Source organism: Apis cerana, linkage group LG11 (assembly GCF_029169275.1).
Source record: "Apis cerana isolate GH-2021 linkage group LG11, AcerK_1.0, whole genome shotgun sequence".
Classification (NCBI taxonomy): domain Eukaryota; kingdom Metazoa; phylum Arthropoda; class Insecta; order Hymenoptera; family Apidae; genus Apis; species Apis cerana.
Genome location: NC_083862.1, coordinates 15581541 through 15602039, shown reverse-complemented (window position 1 = coordinate 15602039; position 20499 = coordinate 15581541). Strand labels below are relative to the sequence as shown.

The window sequence follows — 20499 nt, the reverse complement described above, 5'->3', positions numbered from 1 at the left end:
TCCGCGGTTCGGTTTGCAAACGATTTCACTTGATACTTGACACCGGTATAAGTGGCGTCTTCTCACTGGAGCGACAAGGATCGAAAGATGGCGTTCTGATCGCGAGTACGAGTTTCGATTCGAGAATCGACTTTTACGTTCAAAGTTTCGAAACGAAACTCTTCGTACGTGCAGTATGGTTTGTTCGAGTACAATTTCACGAATAATCTTTCTCATGACACGATTCGAAACTTTTTATTAGGACATTATAAATGCAGAAAAACATTTTAAAAACATGTGTGTACGAGCGAACTTGTGTATAGTGTCATGCGACGTGTAATCGAGAGAAACGAACAAAATTACAACTTCGAGAGTGACCGAAGTTACGCGATTTACATTCCTTATTTTTGAATATATTTCATCTTCTCTTCTTCTTATCGGTTCGTTCCATTCGAACAGACGAACCACGTGGAACACGTGATTCAATCTTTACAATAAGATAATTCACAACATATGGAAGAAGATATACACATTCGACGAACGAATAAAGAAAGAAATTTGTTCAAACTGTTTCGCTACTCGAATAACGATACGATTTTTAGGACGTAAGAGAGAATTCGAGAGAGATTTGTTTCGCGTCGATAGACAAAACACGTATAGATTTTTCGCGATTTTAATAATTGAGATTAACAAGTGTCTTAACTGTTTTACTGCATTAAAAACTACGATAAACGATATCATTCTCTACCCCTTACTTTTAAAAACTTTTAAAACTTTAAATAGGAACAATGATCAGAGCACAAAGATGAAAAGAGGGTATAAAGTAAATATACAGAAATGAACGAGATGAAAGAGAATCGAATAGAGAATTAAAAAAGATCGTATTGAGGAAAAAAGAAATAATTTTTTTCTTTTTTTTTTTTATCTTTAAAGAAAAAACAAGAGAGGATAAATCGGCGACAACAATTATAAAATCATCGTGTATGTCGCTTAGCTGGAATGCCAGCAGAGCTTATTATCTATACATATATATATATGTATATATATACGTGAGTAAGTAAATAAGACTAGGTAAGCTTGTGCAGCCTCGAAACATGGCGTTTTGCCGACTTCGAGGATGCTCGAGATCTCTAGATTCCTCGTTCTTCCGCTTTGTTTCAATTTTCGAACTATAAATCGTTCCGCTAATCGATGACTACTTCATGAAATTATCCAACGATTACTATCTTTGTTCGCGTACGATCTAAAATAGGTTACGAAAGATATGATCGCACAGTGATGGGAAAAGATATACTACTACCCATCACTAGACGGCCGTTAGAGGAAGAAAAAAAGAATCGATCGCGCGATTTCACGGCACGATTTCTTTAGTGAATAAAGAAATTTCTTTCATTCTTTTTTCTTTTTTTTCTTCTCTTTTTTTTTTTTTTTTTATCATTTTGGTACAAAAATAGATAGATCTCGAACATGGATTACGTAGTCTCGAACATTTGGGATATATCAAAAAAAAAAAAAAAAAAAAATCGATCGGTGAAATTGAAGGAATTTTTATTTTGTGAGATCGATATATTGTTCTATACAAACAGAACGCGATTCGCCATTAATCATTTTGGATTTTTCGATAAATTAAAATCATCGAAATCGGTTGAAATCATCACTTTGTCACGCGAATCGTTGGTTGGAAAAGAAAAAAAAAGTCATTTTGACGAACAAGGGAATCGTAACACGTGACGAGGTGCGTGTGATTCTTGAATCGAATCGGATAAGAGAAGAGCGGTGGGATATCAAGGAGATTACGTAAATTCGTGGATAGAAGAATATGATTGAATCACCCGTTGAATAAAGGAGGCGAGAATTACGTTACGATAATCGCTTATTTATTGGAACATGTAATTAATACGCTCGATTGTTTTCTTTTTCTTTTCTCTCTTTTTCTTTCGAAATTCACGAACTCGTATCCTTTGTCCGCCGATGGACTAAACATCAGAGGACAAAGGAGGCAAAGGTTTTTTTTAAAATGGAAGATCGTTACGAGCGAGAGATAACAAAGATCCCGAATGGAAGGGTACGAGTCCGTGTGCGTGCGCGTATGTTAACGTGTACGCTTTGTTCTCGAAGAGTGAAAAATTTATCGAGGATGGTTGCTAACGTATAGAGTTAATGTTCCAAGCGAAACGCACTCGTAAACTCGAACATTTCGATTGTCGAACGGTTCCACTGTCACTCGTCGAGTCGCGAACGTGAAACGTGTGTATATGTGTCTATATATATATATATGTATTAGAAAAAAAGGGGACGCTCGTAAAAATTAACGAGCCAGTCAACTTGTATACATATGTGTGTGTCTGTGTGTATATGTATATGTATATATGTATATATATATGTATATATACATATATATATATATTTATATTTATATATATATCTACGACAATTACGCTTAATTAATCGACAAGTAATAATTAATCCTACTATCGAGCGTCGGCGTAGCAACCGACCGAAAAAAAGAGAGATCGAGGAGGAAAAAATTTTTCGCGACTTCGCAAAATCGATCGAACGTTTCGTTCGTCGTTTCATTGTTTTCGTCCTCGATGACGCGAGCCGAAACAAGCTCGATAGAAAAGGCGTATATCACCGGAGCGAGGATTTCAGGCACGAGAAGAGCTTCATCGAGGAATACCGAAGCATCGCCCTTTCGTCGTTTCGAGCGAACGACTCGAAATCAACGAATCGAAAAAAGCGAGGAAAATACGAGATGTGTGCCGGTGATGAAATAACCGTTCCACTGTCTTTCCACTACCTATACTCGCTTCGTTCGATCGATAACAACGAGCTCCGAACGAGGCAAGTATCGAATGGACATCGATTAACAAACCAGACAAGAATAACTCGATTCGACCGTCGTATCGTCGATCATTCTAGCACCATCCTAATCGTCTGTACGTGTTTTTTTTCTTTTTTTTCTCTCTTTTTTCGCAAACAACAACGTCAACATTGTTGCAGTCCGTCCTCGCGTATAAAATTACTTACGATCGTTATAATCTCACTACCACCGTCAAGCTCACCGAGCACGTTCTTGGAAGTGAATAAATGGCATTCAGAAGAAAACGCGCTTCGAGTTCGTGCTTCGATAACCAATTAATTTAGCGGGGAGCAAATATACGATATATATATATATATATATCGTATATATACATATATGTATCGTATAATTTTTCTCCGTATATAGGCACACGTTATACATACGTATAAGCATTATACCTGTATGGAAATGTGTGGACTAGAAATCGAACGTTTGTTACCGTTCGTTAAAATTTTTTTTATCCGTGTCCGCAAAAAAAGAAAAAATTAATTCGCTTAATTATCTTAACTAGCTGGAAAGATTACATAAGAGAAAATCGTTTAATTAAACGAAATTAATTCGCGGATTGAAATTTAATAAATTCACGTATAACACGTATAACAATTCGCGATTATTTCTATAAGTTGGAGAATATATCTAATAATAATAATAATAGTAATATTAACAATAATAATAATAATAATAATAATTAATCATAATAACAATAGGAATATAATTCATTTGTTCAATATGTATAATTTACACAGTCGCGTGTATGTGTGTGTACGTGTACGTGTATGTGTGTATATACGTGTCCCGGAAAATAATCGAAGAAAAACGTATCGAGGAGGAAGGGTGGGGGGAGAAGAACGAGAAGGGCAATATGGGAAATATTTTCCGATAAAAACGCTGAAGGAAGCGCGACGTTTTCCATTCAACGATTTGCGATCGTAATTTATTTTCTCCTCTTTCTTTTCTTTTCTCGTACCACCCGATCTCGTAGCACCTTCCGATTTTCATCCCGTTTCGTTTCATCGGGCGAATCCAACGCGATAACCAACGCGATACGTTGAGACCCGATCTCTGAGATTATTAAAGATTACAAAGTGAAAATTCTTCTTTTTTTTTTTTTGGAAAAAGTTGCCTCTAGCAACCGAGATACCAAATTGCCAAGTTTCGAAGAAAGTGGATCGATATCGGGGGTTCGGAGGAAGAAAGAAGTATAGAGATAGAGAGAGATAGATAGATAGATAGAGAGATAGAGAGAAAGAGATAGGGAAATGACGGTGAAAGCCCCTGAGTAGCGAAGATGAACGTCTTTGGAGGGAGAGATGGAGGGAGAGAGAGAGAGAGAGAAACGTATGAGATTAAAACTAGCCAGTGACTTAGGATATTCCATCGATTTAAACGTGTTGCACGAATTCCGGATTGAGAAACGAGAAACCCATAAACTCCGTTTGATCCAGGTTCATCATGAACAACTTGTCCGTGGGAGTCAAATCCGTCTTCTCCGAGGTGAACTGCTTGTCGAAGTTGCTTACGTCCTTGCGATGTTTCTACGGAATGAAACGTTCAACTTCTCCTCTCTTTCCCCTTACATAAAGATACTCACGATTTTCGGCTTGAACGGTGGCTGCACCTCCCGATTCTCTATCTTCTCCCAATCGATACGTCGGAAGAACGCGTGGCTCCGTACGTCCTCCTCTCCTCGTAGCCCGCAGCCGAGTCTCTTCACCGGATTCTTCGTGAGAAACTGAAAGAAAACGTTGAAAGGATCAATATATTGATCGATAGGTTCCTTAGATCTTTATTTCTTCATTAGAGAAGTGTATACGACCTTAAATTTGTCTTAACAAAATAATCTAAATCGTACGATCATTATTATACTTCCTAATAAAAGGAACAAAGGGAGAAAGATATTGTAAAATCATTTCAATATTCAAATTTCTCGAGTTCGAGAGAAGACTCGTATTCACCGCTTTACAAATTTCCCTCGCCTCCTTTGACAAGCTCTTCGGATAGCTGACGTTATGCTCGGTTATTGCGGCGAACAATTCCTCCTCGTCCTCGCCGTCGAACGGCGGTTGACCGACCAACATCTCGTACAGCAGCACGCCGTACGCCCACCAGTCGACCGACTTCCCGTACGGTTGATACAATATGATCTGTGAAAGGAGAGACTCGATCGGTAAGAAGTAATCGATCGGTAAGGTAACGTAAAAAAAAAAAAAATTCGAAATTTCACTAACTTCCGGCGCGATGTAATCGGGCGTCCCGCAGAACGTTTTCGTGGTCTTGTCCCCGCTGATCCCCTCCTTGCACATACCGAAATCGGCGATCTTGATGTGACCGTCCTGATCCAGCAGCACGTTGTCCAACTTCAGATCCCGATACACGATACCTCGGCCGTGGAGGAAGAAAAGGCCGATCGCTATTTCGGACGCGTAGAATCTAGAAATAACAAAGGATTTTTTTTATCGACGTTATTGGCTCGCTGGTGGTTGCTCAGTTTGGGGGGGATCACTCACACAGCGACAGGCTCTTTGAACTTGCCACACTGTTGTATCTGATACATCAAATCCCCACCGTTCACGTATTCCATCACGAAATAGAGGCGATCCATGGTTTGGAAGCAGGAGTGTAGTTGGACCAAAAATGGCGGCTTAGTGGACAACGCCAACACGCGTTTCTCGACCATGGTGCACTCCACGTCGTCGTCCTGAATGATGATATCCTTCTTCAAAATCTTGATCGCGTACAGCTCGTCGGTACCTTTCCTCTCGGCCAGCATAACCTTCGGGAAAGAGATAAGATCCGATAAGACGAGAGCGTAAACGAATAAGGAGAAGGGGAAAAGGAAGGAATTAACCAGACTTTTCCGAAACTGCCTTTGCCGAGCACCATTAGGAAATTGAAATCGCTCGCCCTTATCAAGTCGCTCTTGCCCATGTTGTGGGGCACCTCCTTGTCCTGAGTGGTGGTCGTCTTTTTCGTGACCGAGGTTTTCTGCGGGAAAACGAATCGAAAAAATTTGTAATCTCATTTCGTTCTTCTCATTTTTATTGATTTTTTTTTTTTTTTATTTCAAGTTGTATCACACGCTATATATTTGTATAAATGCAATGTTGATTCATTTGTACATTTACTTGTATTTTTGTGTTATTTATATATTTTCAATGGAGCAATAAATCATAACGAAAAGCAATGTTGCTCTCCAAAATATTATCAAATCTCTTGAGTACAAGCTCTCTTCGTCAATTTCATTAAACTCATTAGTTAATCATTCTATAGAATTCTAAACTCAAAAATATTTGAAAATATAATATTCCTTTTTTACCGCGATTAACTAATGCCGAAGATGCAATCCAATCCAAGATTTGATTTGAAATAAGAAAATCTAAAAATCTATTCGATCTATTGTATTACTCTATGCTTCATAAGATTATTATATATTATTATTATTATTATAATTTATATATATATATATTAAACGTAAAGAGGAAAGAGCTAAAGTTATATTATTCTAAAAAAAAAATTACTCATAAAGAAATATTGTATTCGAATCCAGATGAGAGCCACTTCTCGCATCGAGCCATGCGGTGACCGAGAGCGCACCGTGCTGAGCGTAGAGGTTAAATAAATAAACAAACATACTCGCATCTTCATCTTCAACTCGGCTAGATCGACGCCCTCCTCCGGAACAGGTACGTTGTAATATTCCCCCTCCTCTTGGGTGAGAAGTTTGAACCAGCCATTGGCAGGCGCTTTGATAAGCTCCGATATCCCGAAGGAGAGGGAGCCCATGAAATCGTTCCTCGACGTTCGATCCCAATCCCAAACCTCGATCAAAAGCCGCCTGTCCTTGTCCTCGGGTTTCAAGTCGCTGGAAAATGAAAAATTTTTTTTCTCATCCAATTTTATATATATGTATATATAATCAGCGCGTTCACTCACAAAATGATAGTCTCGTTCCATTCGGGATTCAACGAGGACTTGATCGTCTTCGTTTTCTTCTTCACGGTGTCCGAATCTGGAATCAACTTCAACTTGACGTATGGATCCGACAATCCGTTTGGATCCATCGGAATCAAATTTCGCCCCTGTTTCACTGGAAATTCGATACACGAATACATAGAAAACACGTCACACGTTTTTCCCCCTGCTATCGTTTCAAGCCTTTCAACCTTCCTCTCGCGTGGATTATATCCACGTATATACGTATAAGGAGAGATATGATGGGAAAAAAAGATCTCATCCGCGATAATTAACGTGCCGGCCTTGAATCGGAGGAGGTTTAATTTGACCGGTAACAATGATCTAATAATATACAAAGATCTTGGGTCGAGTCGCGTTGAGGCCCTGTTCCACACCTCTTCAACACCCGTTTGACGAAAGCGTCGTCGATAAATCGATTCGAAGGTATTTTTAATGCCAATCACTCGCAGCGAGTGAAGCGAGCGAAAAAGATTAATAAATCCGTTTAGAGACCTTGCTTACGCCTTACTCGTCAAATTATCGCTGGTTTTGTTGTATATAAATAAGAAAATTATTTCTCGAAAAAAGGAGAAAAAGAAAAAAAAAGTTAGGGAATCGATCGAAGCGAAAGGTTGAAAGCTCGAGCACGCAGTATGATAAGATAGGACGCTACTTACCTTCGACCGTGAGCTTGCTTCCGGAGCACGAGATGTACAAGTTTATACGACCACGTCTCTCCGTATGATCGCATCCGCAAAGATTCGGCACGCTCTCCTCGCATCTCTTGTGAACGTTCATGTCGCATGCTGCACGTTATTAGATCATGATCGATTATAATCGTGGCCCAACGTTCGCTGGCACGTTTACGTTGCAACCAGACCGGCAATCTCGTATATCTATTTTCTCTTATTTTCATTATCTTTTTTTTTTCTTTCATTTTTTCCTCTTTTTTTCTTTCTTTTTTTTTTTTCATCTTTTTGCACATTATTTTATACTATCTTTTTTTTCTCTCTCTTTTCTTTCTTTGGCATTTTTGCCTGAAAGTGTTGGTTCGAGCAGCGGGATGCAGGATAGGGGCGCGGTTTTTCACGCGTTTCACTCGCTATCGAAACTGCAGCTGCCGACCGTTTCTTTCCTTTCCTTTCCTTTCCTTTCTTTTTTTTTCTTTTCTTTTCTTTTCCTCTCCCGTTAATTATCGAGTACAAGCCACTCGAACCCGTTCGTTTCTCTTTTACTTTTCCTCTCGATGGAGAGAAAATGAATCGAGACGCACGATCGCGGCTGCAGTCGAAAGTGCACACGCGCGAAACTCGACGAACGACCGTTCGAAACACATGCTCGATTGAGACGGTGGTTCGTGCTCGTATCGTGAAGGATAATGGAACGGATTACGAGGAAATTATCGTTTCCATTCCACATTCTTCGAGAAAGGAAGAAGAAAAAGAAGAGAGAGAGAGAGAGAGAGAGAAAGAGAAAGAGAGAGAAAAAGAGAGAGAGAGAAAAAGAAAAAAATTATACGATAATAATCCTCGTAATCCTTTTGACTACGAAAGGTGGAATGATGCAACAAGAAGCGGCCACTACGATAAACTATGTGTGGTCGTTGTACGTTTGTAATTGTCAATTGGACAAATCGTTATCTACATACATTCGGATAGAATAAAAAAAAGGAAAAATATAACGATCGCGAAATATTACACATTTACATACATTCACGTGTAAGTCGAGACGTGTATATGGTCTCCTCGAGCACGGAACATTGGGGGATAAAGTCGAAACAGAGGATAAATCGAAAAATACATGTATATAGGTGTATTATATACGTGTTGGTCGAATAAAATCTAATATTAAGGTTAACAAGTATAAATATACAACGGTCTGTAAATAATGCCCAATGAGAAAGAGAGTTGTTGCACACCGATCGAAGAGAAGTGTGTCGTATTCTACGCGTTCGATCGATACCGAGCGAAAAAAAATATAACGTATAAATCTACGTTATACACACGTATTACTACATCGACGAGCATGCATCGTATGTACAATCGTGTATGTAGAATCATGTATGTACAATGATCGAGAAATGTTAAAGAAAAAAATAGAAAAAAAAAAAAATTTCACGGACGTGAGATATCGTACGTAAAGTGTCGCTAAAATACGTAACAAAGGTAACATTCTACGTGTATACATATAAAAGGCGATGAGCTCTCCCGACTGAGAGAGAACGTGGCAAAAAGAGCAATGGGATAAGCAAGCGAGGGGAGAGGGGGCTAATAGGCGAACGACCAAGTGCAAGGTTCCCGGCTTCGTAGTCGAAACCGGAGTATCGTTTTACACACACCGATCGAAAGTGTGCGGAACCAAAACACGAGCAACAGGCTAGCGTTTCTTCCCTTGAAATTTTTCGTTACATCAATCGGATACCTACTGTGTACGTGATAATATACCGCATTTTGATCGCGAGCAATTCGCAAAGTTTTTGATTTGTTAAATAAATAATAATCGATGGATGAACGGAAAAAGGACAGCGAATGTTGAGAGAGCGAATCGTGAGAAGATAAATCGACGAAAGAAAATGACAAAGATGATGAGAAACCACCGAGAGAGTGGAAGAGAACGAGAACGAAACTGCGAATATGACAATGGCGACGACGACGACCACAACGACGACACCAAGTAAAGACGAAGGTTATAACGACGATGACGATAGCAACGACGAAGTCTACGATGAAAACGTACGGTGTTTGAAGAAATCGCGGAAAATGTTGGATAAACGTTAAAAAAAAAAGAAATATTTTTTTTCGATGCGTCGACGTCGCTTCCCTGCTTCAGTCCAATCGATTATATCCGCATAAACGTAAACGTAAGCAGACGTTGGGAGGCAAGAAAATATGTTTCTCTCGTTGAAACGAAGAAATGGAAAGAGATAACCGTGGAGACGAGAAAAATAAACGAACGTTTAGAGGAAAGAGAATATGGATCGTAAACGTGAATTGAGAATTCGTAGAGAAACTGGAGATTGCGATTCGTGAAGGGAGGGGAGGAGGGATAAAGTTAGGGAAGAGAAAGGGAAGATCGATAGTGAGAGGCGAAAGCGAAGCTATATTACCGCGTTATTTTGGATATTTAGGTGGGAAATTTCGAGCGAAAATTTGTGTTCGATCAGCTACTATGTAGTCGCGGAAGAAGAATACCAGCGGAGATCGAATCGAGTTCGTAATACAGGGGTATCGCAATCCAACTAGATTCGAGGTGGAGACAGCGCCGATCTCGTTTTTTTTTTTTTTTTTTTTGCGACGCAAGTAACAGGTTAACCGAGGAGATAAATAAAATAAAAACAAAAAAAAAAAAAAAAAACACGAAACCGGCAACCATTTCTACTCGAATCTAGACGAATGCGAATCTTTTTTTTTTTATTATTTCGAAGATAGCTACGTGAAGAGACAAAACGCGTGCGATCTAGCCGCTTCGTGGAAATGTAATTACGGACTGAATTTGTTTGATTTGAATGTTGTTGTTTGTTAACTACCTGAACATTTAAGTCCCTGATGCGCGATACCGTGAAGCATCGAGCCGCAGTGGTCGCAGAAGGTTGGCGTCAGGTACGTGAAAACCTCCCATTTGTGTGCGGTGCTCATCTGGGAACAAGAAATAGCGGCCCGGGAAAGCCCGGTCCTTCATTGTGATCTGATTCTCTAAGATTCCAAGAGAGATACAACCCGAGAATCCACAACCGACACTACTATATCGCTTATTGCTTTCGAGTTTACTCGCCCGCGCCTCTTCTTTTTTTTTCTTTCTTTCTTTTTTTTTTCTTTTCTCTTTTAGAAAACTTCGCTCCGTCCATTTTTTTTTTTCTTTTTGAAAAGTTAGCCTCTAGAGAAAAATACTCGAAAGAGTAGAAAATAAAACGAGTCGTGTTCCGCGAGTAAACACCTATTTCCCTCGCAATAACGATAAAGATAGGCAGCCAAAGTTGGGTATCGTTGTAGGGACGAAACTCAGTTAAGGTCACGCTTTGCTCATAAAATTCAATTTCGTTGTTTTTCTTCTCCGTTTTCTTCCGCGACGAAACGCAATTAGAAAGAGAAAGAGATACAAAGAGAGACAGAGAGAGAGAGAGAGAGAGAAGGAGAAATGGAGAGGGAACGGAGCGGGAGCAGTTGAACAAGACCGAGTGAAATGGACCGGCTCGTCGAAGGGGGGGAGAGGAGAGAGGTGGGCGGTAGGTGTTTGCCTCTCTCGGACGCTAACGCCCCGCTCCTTTGCTTCTCTAATTTTCCAGCCTTTTCTTCCTCCTCGCAGTCTCGAGCGTTTAATTAACTTGCTCGTTCGCTCTTCCTCTTTTCTTCCTGGCATCGAGTGTCATTCTCAGCCGACGATAAAGCGTAAATTCGCGCGTTCACGGCTCGTGTGTACGCGCACTCGAAAGAATTTCAATTTACCCGCGTTACGTTACCAAATGACACGAAAATAAACTACGACGAGGGAAGAGGAGAGAGGAGAAAAAAATTTACGCGCCGTCGAGAAACGGATTTGCGTGATGCGACGTAAATAAAAAAAGTACGAAAAAACGGATTAAATTCGGAGATAAATAATAGCGGAGAGACATTGAATAATACATCAAATAATAGATCATACCAAGTGGAAGAAATATTTACAATATATTATATTTATATATATATATTATATAACGTATAATACACAGAGAGGATCGAAGATTCTTCTGTTCTTGTTCGAAAAAAATTAATAAAAAGAGAAAGATTTACTCACGGCATGATCGCAATCCTTTCTATCGTTTAAACTTAATAACAAATCGCTTTTCCTTTTTTTTCGATATCTACGTGAAATTCGACGATTCTATCTTTTTTCTTATTTTTCTCCTTTTTCTTTTAATCATCATTCTCTACGATTTTTACCTATCGAAAAATTCGAAACAACGAATTAAACGAAAAAAAAGATCGAAAGAACGAAGTTATCGATGTATAAAGGACCAAACTAAATACATATTGCGCGTGCCGTGTACGACATCGACCGTATGTGCACGTGTGTCGTAGAAACGATGACAACGATGTGAAAAGATTTAAAGTAAGTACGAGCGTGGAAAGGAAAACGTTTCGCGCGAACGCGTTGTATAAATTGGAAAAAAAAAAAAAGAAAGAAGAGACTTCAAATTTAAAAAACGAGATTACTCCAACGATGGGCATAATATTCTCGATACGAAGAATTCTCGAAATTATCGAGTCTAAGTAAGATCCATCGCTAAATTCGGCTCGGACCACGATTACGAAGGATAAAAGCGAGAGAGAGAGAGAGAGAGATGCTTCTCTTCTTTCCTTCGCGTTCCCTTTCCCGGAGGAAAATAAACAGGTACATGTTTCTGTGCGCACATAGAGAGCAGTACGTACAAGATATGCGTGGTAATGCTTAATATCGACATACGTCTGCAAACACGTAGACATTCAGAGGCACAAATAGCGGTCCTTGCGATCAAGCCGCACGTGGGTTGGGATGAGAAAGCTTGCCGCGAATTGTACCAGAGAGAAAGAGAACGAATGAACGTCGAGAGAAAAGTGGATGCGCGAGAACGAAGGAACAACCACCTGTTTCGAAATATTTTTTTGCGCATCTATTTCCTCGATCGTACTTGCGAAAGTCGGTTACGGTTGTTACTCAACACACACGAATATATATATATATATATTCGACTTTCGCAAGAAGGGCAAGCTTTTTTTTGAAAGTATATATATATATATTTTACAAAGAATAAAAACAGAGAAGTGAGAAAAAGAAGAAGAAGAAGAAGAAGAAGAAGAAATAGAAGAAGAGAAAGAGGAAGAAAAAGAAGAATGAAAGGAAAGTGAGAAGATAGAACGAGAGAAAAGATGAAGGAGGAAGAGGAAGATCAGAAGACGAAGACAAAGCAACACCACGAACAAACGGTAGACCATAGATAAAAAAAATGTACGATTGGCAACAATGTGCGACAGTGTTTGTGTTCTTTTTTTCTTTTCGTGTGTCTGTGTGCGTGTGACTGGTTGCGTGTCTCGTTTATTAATTTTTTTATTTTTTGTTTCTTTCCATTTTCTTTGTTTTTGATATGATACCTTGGCACTTCATGCCCTGGTGGATGACACCATAGAGAAGACTACCGCAGTGGTCACAGAAGGTGGGGCTGTTGTAGGTGTGTTGCTTGAATTGGTGCTTCGTCCGCGTGTCCTGCGTTATTACACCATTACACCGTGCACACACACGCAGACTCTCGGGTCATAGGCGTGGGAAAGGAAAATAAATAGAGAAGAAAGGAATGAAGGAAGGAAGGAGAGAGACGATTTCCCCAACAAGCGATCGCGCGATAACTTTCGTCTCTCTTCGTGTCTTTCTCTGGTTTGGACAAACAGAGTTGGCAACCGAATCGAAATCGAACGCCTCCGGTTCGGCGTGGCTCGATGATATTATTCTCTCGCTTCTTTTTAATTACGAACGCGTTGAATTTGATTATTGTCCTCTACGTTAGATCTGGGCATCGCCATTCGGGGAAATCAATTCGAAAATAGAAAGGACAATGGTTTAAAGGTTTTTTTTTTTTTTTGGGTATCGAGAAGAGTCGTCTTCGAAGCACAGAAGCACAGGAAGGAAATCAGCACCAGGGCCAAGGAAGACGACGCTAGGACATTGATCGTTTTAGTCGAAGTATGAATAAGAAAAAAAAAAAAACCATTTCTTTCCGCAGTGATGAGGAAAAAACGTTCGCGACTCGAAAAGAAGAGGAACCGATTGGCGAACTGATCGCGAACGAGTCGAGAACGTTGTTCCTGAAAAATTTTAAAACCGTTTTGGTTTTTCCAACGCGCATAATTTCCCTTATATCACTCGTCCGCATAATTATACTTCGTGTTACAAGCGTGGTTAAAACGAAGCGCAGTAAACGCTTAAGGCCAATCGTGCGCGGTGCGAGAAAACGTGGAAAAATGTATATATATATATATTTATAGCTCTTAGCCCCGGGTATCCTTTCCCTGTTTGCTCCAGCCGAGGATCATTCTTATCCTCCTCTGATCGTCGCGATATGCCGTTTTGGCGACTTCGTTTCAGCTCGTTACCCTTCTTCTTCCTTCTTTATCACACACTCTCTCTCTCTCTCGCCGCGCGCGCACACATACGCACGCGCGCACGAACAACACATACACGCGTCACGTGCATACAACGCCTTTTCTTTCTTTTTCTCTCTCATCTATCGTATTGTATAAACTATCGATAATCAACATCATCGTATTCCGAATCGAATGTTTTTAATTAGTAAGAAAATAGCGATATATATATATATATACAGTTATTACAAAATAAACGCCCTGTTGCATTTGGTCATTGATTAATTCGCGTTCACTGGGGGAAAATGAGAGAGAAAGAGATGCAGCAATAATCGCCATTTTCCTCTCTCCTCGAGAGAGGTCATCCCACTTACGAATTTGTATGAATAGGTACGCGTCGATCGAGGGAAGAAGTCGGGTACACGAGCTATTAATCGAATCGCGATTTCATTGGTCCTTGGCTTAGGACGAAAGAGAGAAAGGGGCGATAAAACTGCGTCGAGAAAGAAGAATAATAAACGAACAGAAATCGTGTCTAACGAAATATGCGGTTGCTCGATACTCACGTCGGAATCAGCTCCTTTGTCGGCACCAGGGCACGTGAAGGTCACGTACTCGTGACATCGTTTGTGAACAACGAAACTGCACACTGGAAATACAAACGGGACAAAATGGTGGCGAAGGTGTTTCGAGTCGCGGGTGTCGAAGCCTCGAACAAGTTTCTTACCTTGACATTGGTATCCTTGCTTCCCGAAGCCCCTGAAACAAAAGTTTACATTCTGTCAGTTGTTCGTTCGGCGAACGTTTTATCGTTTTCTCGTCGTTGTTCTCGTTGGCAAAGAAAGCTGACAGTTATGCATTATAACATTATCCATCGCTGTTCGATTCGAAAATGAAAATATTTTTCCGAAATGAATAATTTCGAGGAAACAAATTTTTTATTCCGTCAAATTATATTCCGTATTATTAATTTTCATGGCCGATCGAACTTGTCGAATTTTAAGCCTCGACTCGAACGAGATGAAATTCAGTTTCTCTAAACGAAGACGTGATGATCTCAATATTAGAATGATCATTATCATTATCAAAAGTAAATTATCAAAAGTGAGTTTTCAATATAGCATTTATCGATAATCTGACGCGTAACGTCTCCGTAACGGTTGACTGTTAACGATTAAATCAGCTTCAACGAACAGATCGATATTTCAAGGTTTGAACAATGTATCAATAATAGGTTTCGATTCGAGACAATAAAGCGTATCGAATTGGCCGTAATTCTCTTAAAAACAATGATAATGATGAGTTAAGAAACAAGAGAAGATGCGAAATATTGATGGATAGAGCGTAACGATCTTTTCGTTCGATCATGTACTTGTGAGAGACGACGACGATTTTCGAAAAAAAATTGCGGAAATAAAGTAGAGCGTGGAACGAAAAGAAGGAAAAATTGAAAAAAGACACGCGTAATTCGAGGAGGAAAGAATAAGAAGGAGAAGAGGAGAAAAATCGATGCGAATCCCCGATTAGCCTACATTTCTTCGAAGCTTAAATCGAAACACGCGCGGTTGTTGCGTCGAAAGGTAGTTGGTGAGTATGGCGAGGAAACAACTGTTCCATCTTCAAACGGTCGTTGCTATATTTTTACTTTTTTCTTTTTAGAAATTGAATTCTGATTCTATCCATGTGGACAATTCGAAGACGCGAAAATTTAAAATTGTAGGCTCGCTGGAAAAACGAGAATCAATTGAAAAGGTATAGAAGGATGTGTAACGCTCGAGGTGTGAACGCCTCTACACCTCGTTGCTACACGCATATGTATGCCATAGATGTTGTGCAGCGGAGGTTACTATAACTGGAATGAGACGAGTAGACCGGTTCTATTTTCGATCCGAGATGCGCCACGTATCGTGAACAGCCGCCCTTTGGAAAATTAAGGTCGATTTAGTCGACCGGTTCGGCTATCGGAGCCGAAAGGGAGCATGTATGCCGCTCGCCCGATATCCTGGTATCCGACACACGATCGCCCAATAATACGAATTGTTGCGAGAGTTCAAACAAAAATTTTCGTTTCGTCTCTTGTGCAGAGCGAGCTGAATATCGAAAGCGAAATCTGATACCGAGAGCGAGGTTGAAAAAGTTCGCGTTTCACTCACTATCGATATGGTCTTTGTGAAATTTCCGATCGATCAAATCCGGCAAGCAATTCGAGGAGAAAAGTTATCGAAATTGATGAGAGAAAATGGTTGAAGAATATAGCGAGTCCGATTTGCGTTTGTCAAAAAATTGAAAAATCTAGTTATACTCGAGAAGTTAAGATTTTTCAATTTTTGTTCACGAGGAAAAGTAATCGATCGTAAAATTATACGTACGCGCATAAATGGATATAGATTCGAAGAAGGTGCTTCTTGAACCGAGACGGGTTTCCCGGGCTAATCGACGACGACCTTACCGATCCGCGCAAGAATTCATCGAAAGCCTTTTGTTCCAAGCTAATTGGGTTCGCTCGGTTCCATCGATTTTCTACCATCCTGCCCCCTCCTGTCCCCCTTCCCCTCTCACGGACCGCAATGAACCGCAACGGACCGCTAAAAATTCCCAAACGAAGCGTACTCGCGCGCGCACCATCACATAACTCTCTCTCTTTCTCTCTCTCTCTCTCTCTCTTACTTCTCGTTAACCGAAATTATCGAACGCCGCATCGCTGCTGTTTTCAAAAAAAGAAAAAGCATTTTGTCGATTTAAAAACAAGAAAAATTCGATTTTAAAAGAGATCGAAATCCTTGGAGCAAGACGGAAAAATTCAACAGGCAGTTGGGAACCGCTGGCCAACGGCCAGACCACGCTCGCTTTTCTAGATTTCGCGTGGAGCGGAATTTCTTCGTGCACGATGAAATGATATATATGGGTCGGAAAAATATCGTAAATAAATCGTCGCAGCGATGTCTTTTTTAGTTTCGAACGGACAAAATTTCCAAGGTTATTCCAAAAACGACCGTTGGTGAATCGAAATTCAAAGCTATTCAGTGTGTAAGTAACCAGTCGCGGCGATACGATCAACGCGATAGGATTCTCGTGAATTCTCGAGGAATGACCGGGATTATCGGAATCCATGTTCTGAAATTCAGTCGAATTTCAAGTATACAGGCGAACACACGCACGAATAAAATGGAATAGATTTGTCGGTAATCGCAACGTTTATTTTTCAACACGTCCTATTCGAATTCTCATTTTTCCAGATTGCTATCGCTCGCAGAGACTATATTCTATTATCGTTCGTCGCATTCGATAATGTAACTCTATCGCCTTGTTGTTAAGTGAAAAATTAAGAAAAAAGTTGCAGGATACAAGAACGAGACATTTATTTAAACAATTTTGACATTTTCTGTAATTAATTTATAACAATGACACCAAACTTATCTCTGAAAATCAAGATACGTAAATTCAACTTTATATTATTGTTCGAATCGAAGAGCAAAGATATTCGATCGATCGAAAAATGCGCTATCGAATTAAGCGTGATATAAATTACGTCAAAAACGAACGTAGTTCCGTTTAGTCGAAGCGAATCGATAGATCGATGGTTTATCCAAGAATAACGAGTGGAATTTTCTTGTGCGACGACGTTTCGCATTGAAATTTCATTAAAATTAACGCGAATAAAAATTCCGTCGATTTACGAAACTCGAACTCGTATCGTTTCATTTCGTTTGATCGCCACTAGCGCTACTTCGCCATTAATTCGAACCACGTATCGTTATCCACGCATCGGTGCTTCGTAACGAGCATTCAATTTTTTTTCGCTATCTTTATTCGCAATATAATCGGATCAATCGACGAAGAAGTGTATTTTTTTTCCATCTTATTTTATCCGAGGAGAAAGAAGAGAAGGATAAAATTGATCGAATGTTTTCGAATATTTGACATTATCAAACGATCGAATATAAAATAGAAAAGAAAAACGTAAGCATGTAATTAAAGATGAATCGTGCGCGTGTTCGTATTCGTTATCCTGACACGGATAAAGCAAGTTTCGTCACGCGAAACCGCACAACTCGATAACGACTTATGGTTTTAAACGTTACGCCTCACGATCGGTACACGTGATTTACGAATAGACAGAAGCCAGTGAAATAATAAATCTTGCGTTCGATCCTTTTGTCGATCCTTAGAAAGACGTTCGTATTGGATAACGAAATCGAACAAGTAATTCGCTATTTTCTTTGGAAAAAGAAATTAGACAGAAAATACGTGACGTCATTCTTGTCTTTTGTGATTTCATGTTTCGTAACGCGGTATTGTCTTGCAAACTGATCGTAAGACAGTAACGATTGGCGATAACTCGAACGGTAAAGTGAAATTTTACTCGCGAATGAGAAGAAAAAAAAAATAGAACGAGCAGATTTAATTTTCGCTTTGATTATACATAACCCTGATTCGATCCGATAGATCGGATTGTCTCGGTTGATATAGAAAGAATCGTAGATATAGAGATGGATCAGTTAACCGTGTTTGAAACAATTTAACCAATTATCGCCGACGTCTTAAACGAATCAAACTGGAAATCGAACGAATCGAACGAGAAAAAAAAAACGACAATCGAAGATCGAAGATCGAGAAGATCGAAACGATTTCTTCGTCGTTTCACGTTTCACATTCCTTTGCATTTTGTAAAGAAGGCAAACGAAACAAAAGATAGGAAAGAATTGGATCGGAAATGTCTGTTGCGTCCGTTCTGAACGGCAAAATCGATGTCGGCGAAACAAGTTAGTTTGGTTACTGGGTCGCTCGCTATTGTGCGTCAATGCTTGTAACCGTTTCAACTACGAGTAAATGTTACTCGTTAGACACCGTCCGGGTTATGACATACCGTAACCTTCTTTTTCGATCGATTAACGTTTCGATCGATCGTTTACGTATAATTACTGGTTATACCGGTATTGAAAATGAGATACACCGAACAACTTTAATTGAAAAAAAAAATTTCTTACGCAATTGCATATATCCTATTGTCGATTTATAGTTTATTGCTATTACGATTACGATCGTTTTTTTTTTTTTTTACCGTAGTATAATCAATATTCAAAGTCATTCTGCTTTCTCCGATTCTATCTATGAAAAACATAATTGATCGTCGTACAAATGTCGTAGAACCGGTATAACTCGGAAAGCAAAAAATCGAACTCGTTTCATGCATGATTGATTCGTTTAAAATCATTCGAAAATCCCGCGCCCGAATTGATCTCTCATCCGGTCGTTGTTTCTAATTTAGACGAAGCGCGAGTATTCTCAAGGACGGACCGTTTAACCGTTGCTCGAGTTACTCTACCGGCAACTATCGGCCACTGGATTTATGTATTATCAAAGGACAGAAAGAGAAAAAGATATACGTATGGAGTAGAAAAAGGAGAAAAAGAGAAGCAAGAAAGAAATAAGGATAATTGGAAATTTTGAATGGAATTGGGCAAAAAAACGAGATGTTTGATCGGGATGGAATAAATAATCGATAAAGAAGAAGCGGAGAAGGAAGAAAAAAAAATAGAGCGATGATGCGAAGAAATGTCAAAATGTCACAAAAGTGCGATGGAACGCGCATATGTATACGATGACGACGAGAAAATGAATATTTGAAAGACTTACCATATAAAGTCCTTGCAATGACTGCAGAAGGTTGGTTGCTTAAAGAAACGAGGCATGAAACTGTGATTCTTGACCACGTAGACATTCTTTTTCTTCAGGGCTCCTTTTCGTCCTCGAATTTTCTTAGCGAATGCGGTGTTTGCATCACCGGGCCCGAGGGAATCCTCGCACGTGTTGTTTGCTTCTTGATCGTCCGCCATCGCGCGCTCCACTTGTCGATCTTCCTAGAGACCGATCAGGGTGAAATTTCGTGCGATTCTTTTTTCTACCCCTCCGTTGATTCTTCTCCAGTCAATCGAAAGATGCACGCGCGTACACGAATCGACTCTTGATAAAGGGGAAAAACGAGCGATGTCCGAGCGAGTCAATCGCGATGCGCTCGGAAACGCTCAGAAACGAAGAGGGAAACGCGAGGAAAAGGTGACGGAAAAGAAAGAAAAAAATAGAGATGAGGAAAGAGAAAACCGTTTGTCGCGCGTCTGTCGAAACACTCTCAACGACGACGTGTCGTTTTTAGTATGTGTACGTGTGTGATGTGTGCATATGTATAGACGTATGTGTGAATATGGTGTATGTGTACTCGGTCGACGGTGCAATAGGTAATGCACTTGTCACGGTAACTCGTGTCGAGACCGACGGCCACCGACTCTGCTGCCCTCGCCGTTCGCTGCCAACACCGCCGCTGCCGCCGCCACCTCTACCATCACCACCACCACCTTCGCCTCCTCCCACCATCGCCACCACCCCGTTTTCCATGCCTGCATCTCACATTCCCGCTTCACCCTTCCCTTTCGTTCTTCCACTCTTCTTACCTATGCCGATACGCGCGCGCGCGCTCACCTATGCTCCACGTCCTTAACCCCTTAACCCCTCCATCCTACTTTGCTCAACCATTGCCCACCCGCGCTTCTATCTCTACCATTTTCCTTTTATTCAACTTCTCATCCCTTCTCCTCTCTTTTTTCGAATATCAATTTT

The 20499-nt window shown here is 40.1% G+C and overlaps 1 protein-coding gene across 4 annotated transcripts; it reads right to left on the bottom strand.

Annotated features, from left to right (window-relative positions):
* Positions 1 to 208: 208 nt before the first annotated feature.
* LOC107995382 (protein kinase C, brain isozyme) lies at positions 209 to 20228 on the bottom strand. 4 transcript variants are annotated; one of them, XM_062082510.1, is made up of 13 exons: positions 19522 to 20228; positions 14612 to 14643; positions 14451 to 14533; positions 10323 to 10431; positions 7474 to 7602; positions 6776 to 6929; positions 6476 to 6704; positions 5696 to 5827; positions 5350 to 5615; positions 5071 to 5272; positions 4798 to 4986; positions 4434 to 4574; positions 209 to 4377 (listed from the first exon to the last, which is right to left on the bottom strand). In XM_062082510.1, the coding sequence occupies exons 1-13, from the start codon at positions 19719 to 19721 to the stop codon at positions 4225 to 4227; spliced, it is 2019 nt and encodes a 672-aa protein (XP_061938494.1). In that variant the 5' UTR covers positions 19722 to 20228; the 3' UTR covers positions 209 to 4224. The 4 variants fall into 4 exon arrangements, with proteins under 4 accessions (XP_061938494.1, XP_016908345.1, XP_061938495.1 ...); XM_017052856.3 differs by lacking the exon at positions 10323 to 10431 and adding an exon at positions 12901 to 13012 and having other exon boundaries at positions 19522 to 20226; XM_062082511.1 differs by lacking the exon at positions 19522 to 20228 and adding an exon at positions 16254 to 16349.
* Positions 20229 to 20499: the final 271 nt, after the last annotated feature.

Excerpts from the sequence above, each read along its gene's own strand:
- LOC107995382 (XM_017052856.3), bottom strand. The coding sequence starts at position 19,721 with ATGGCGGACGATCAAGAAGCAAACAACACGTGCGAGGATTCCCTCGGG. Across the intron at positions 5,828-6,475 it reads AGTTGAAGATGAAGATGCGA|AAAACCTCGGTCACGAAAAA; the intron begins GTATGTTTGTTT and ends GTTTTCCCGCAG. Across the intron at positions 5,616-5,695 it reads GCAAAGGCAGTTTCGGAAAA|GTTATGCTGGCCGAGAGGAA; the intron begins GTCTGGTTAATT and ends TCTTTCCCGAAG.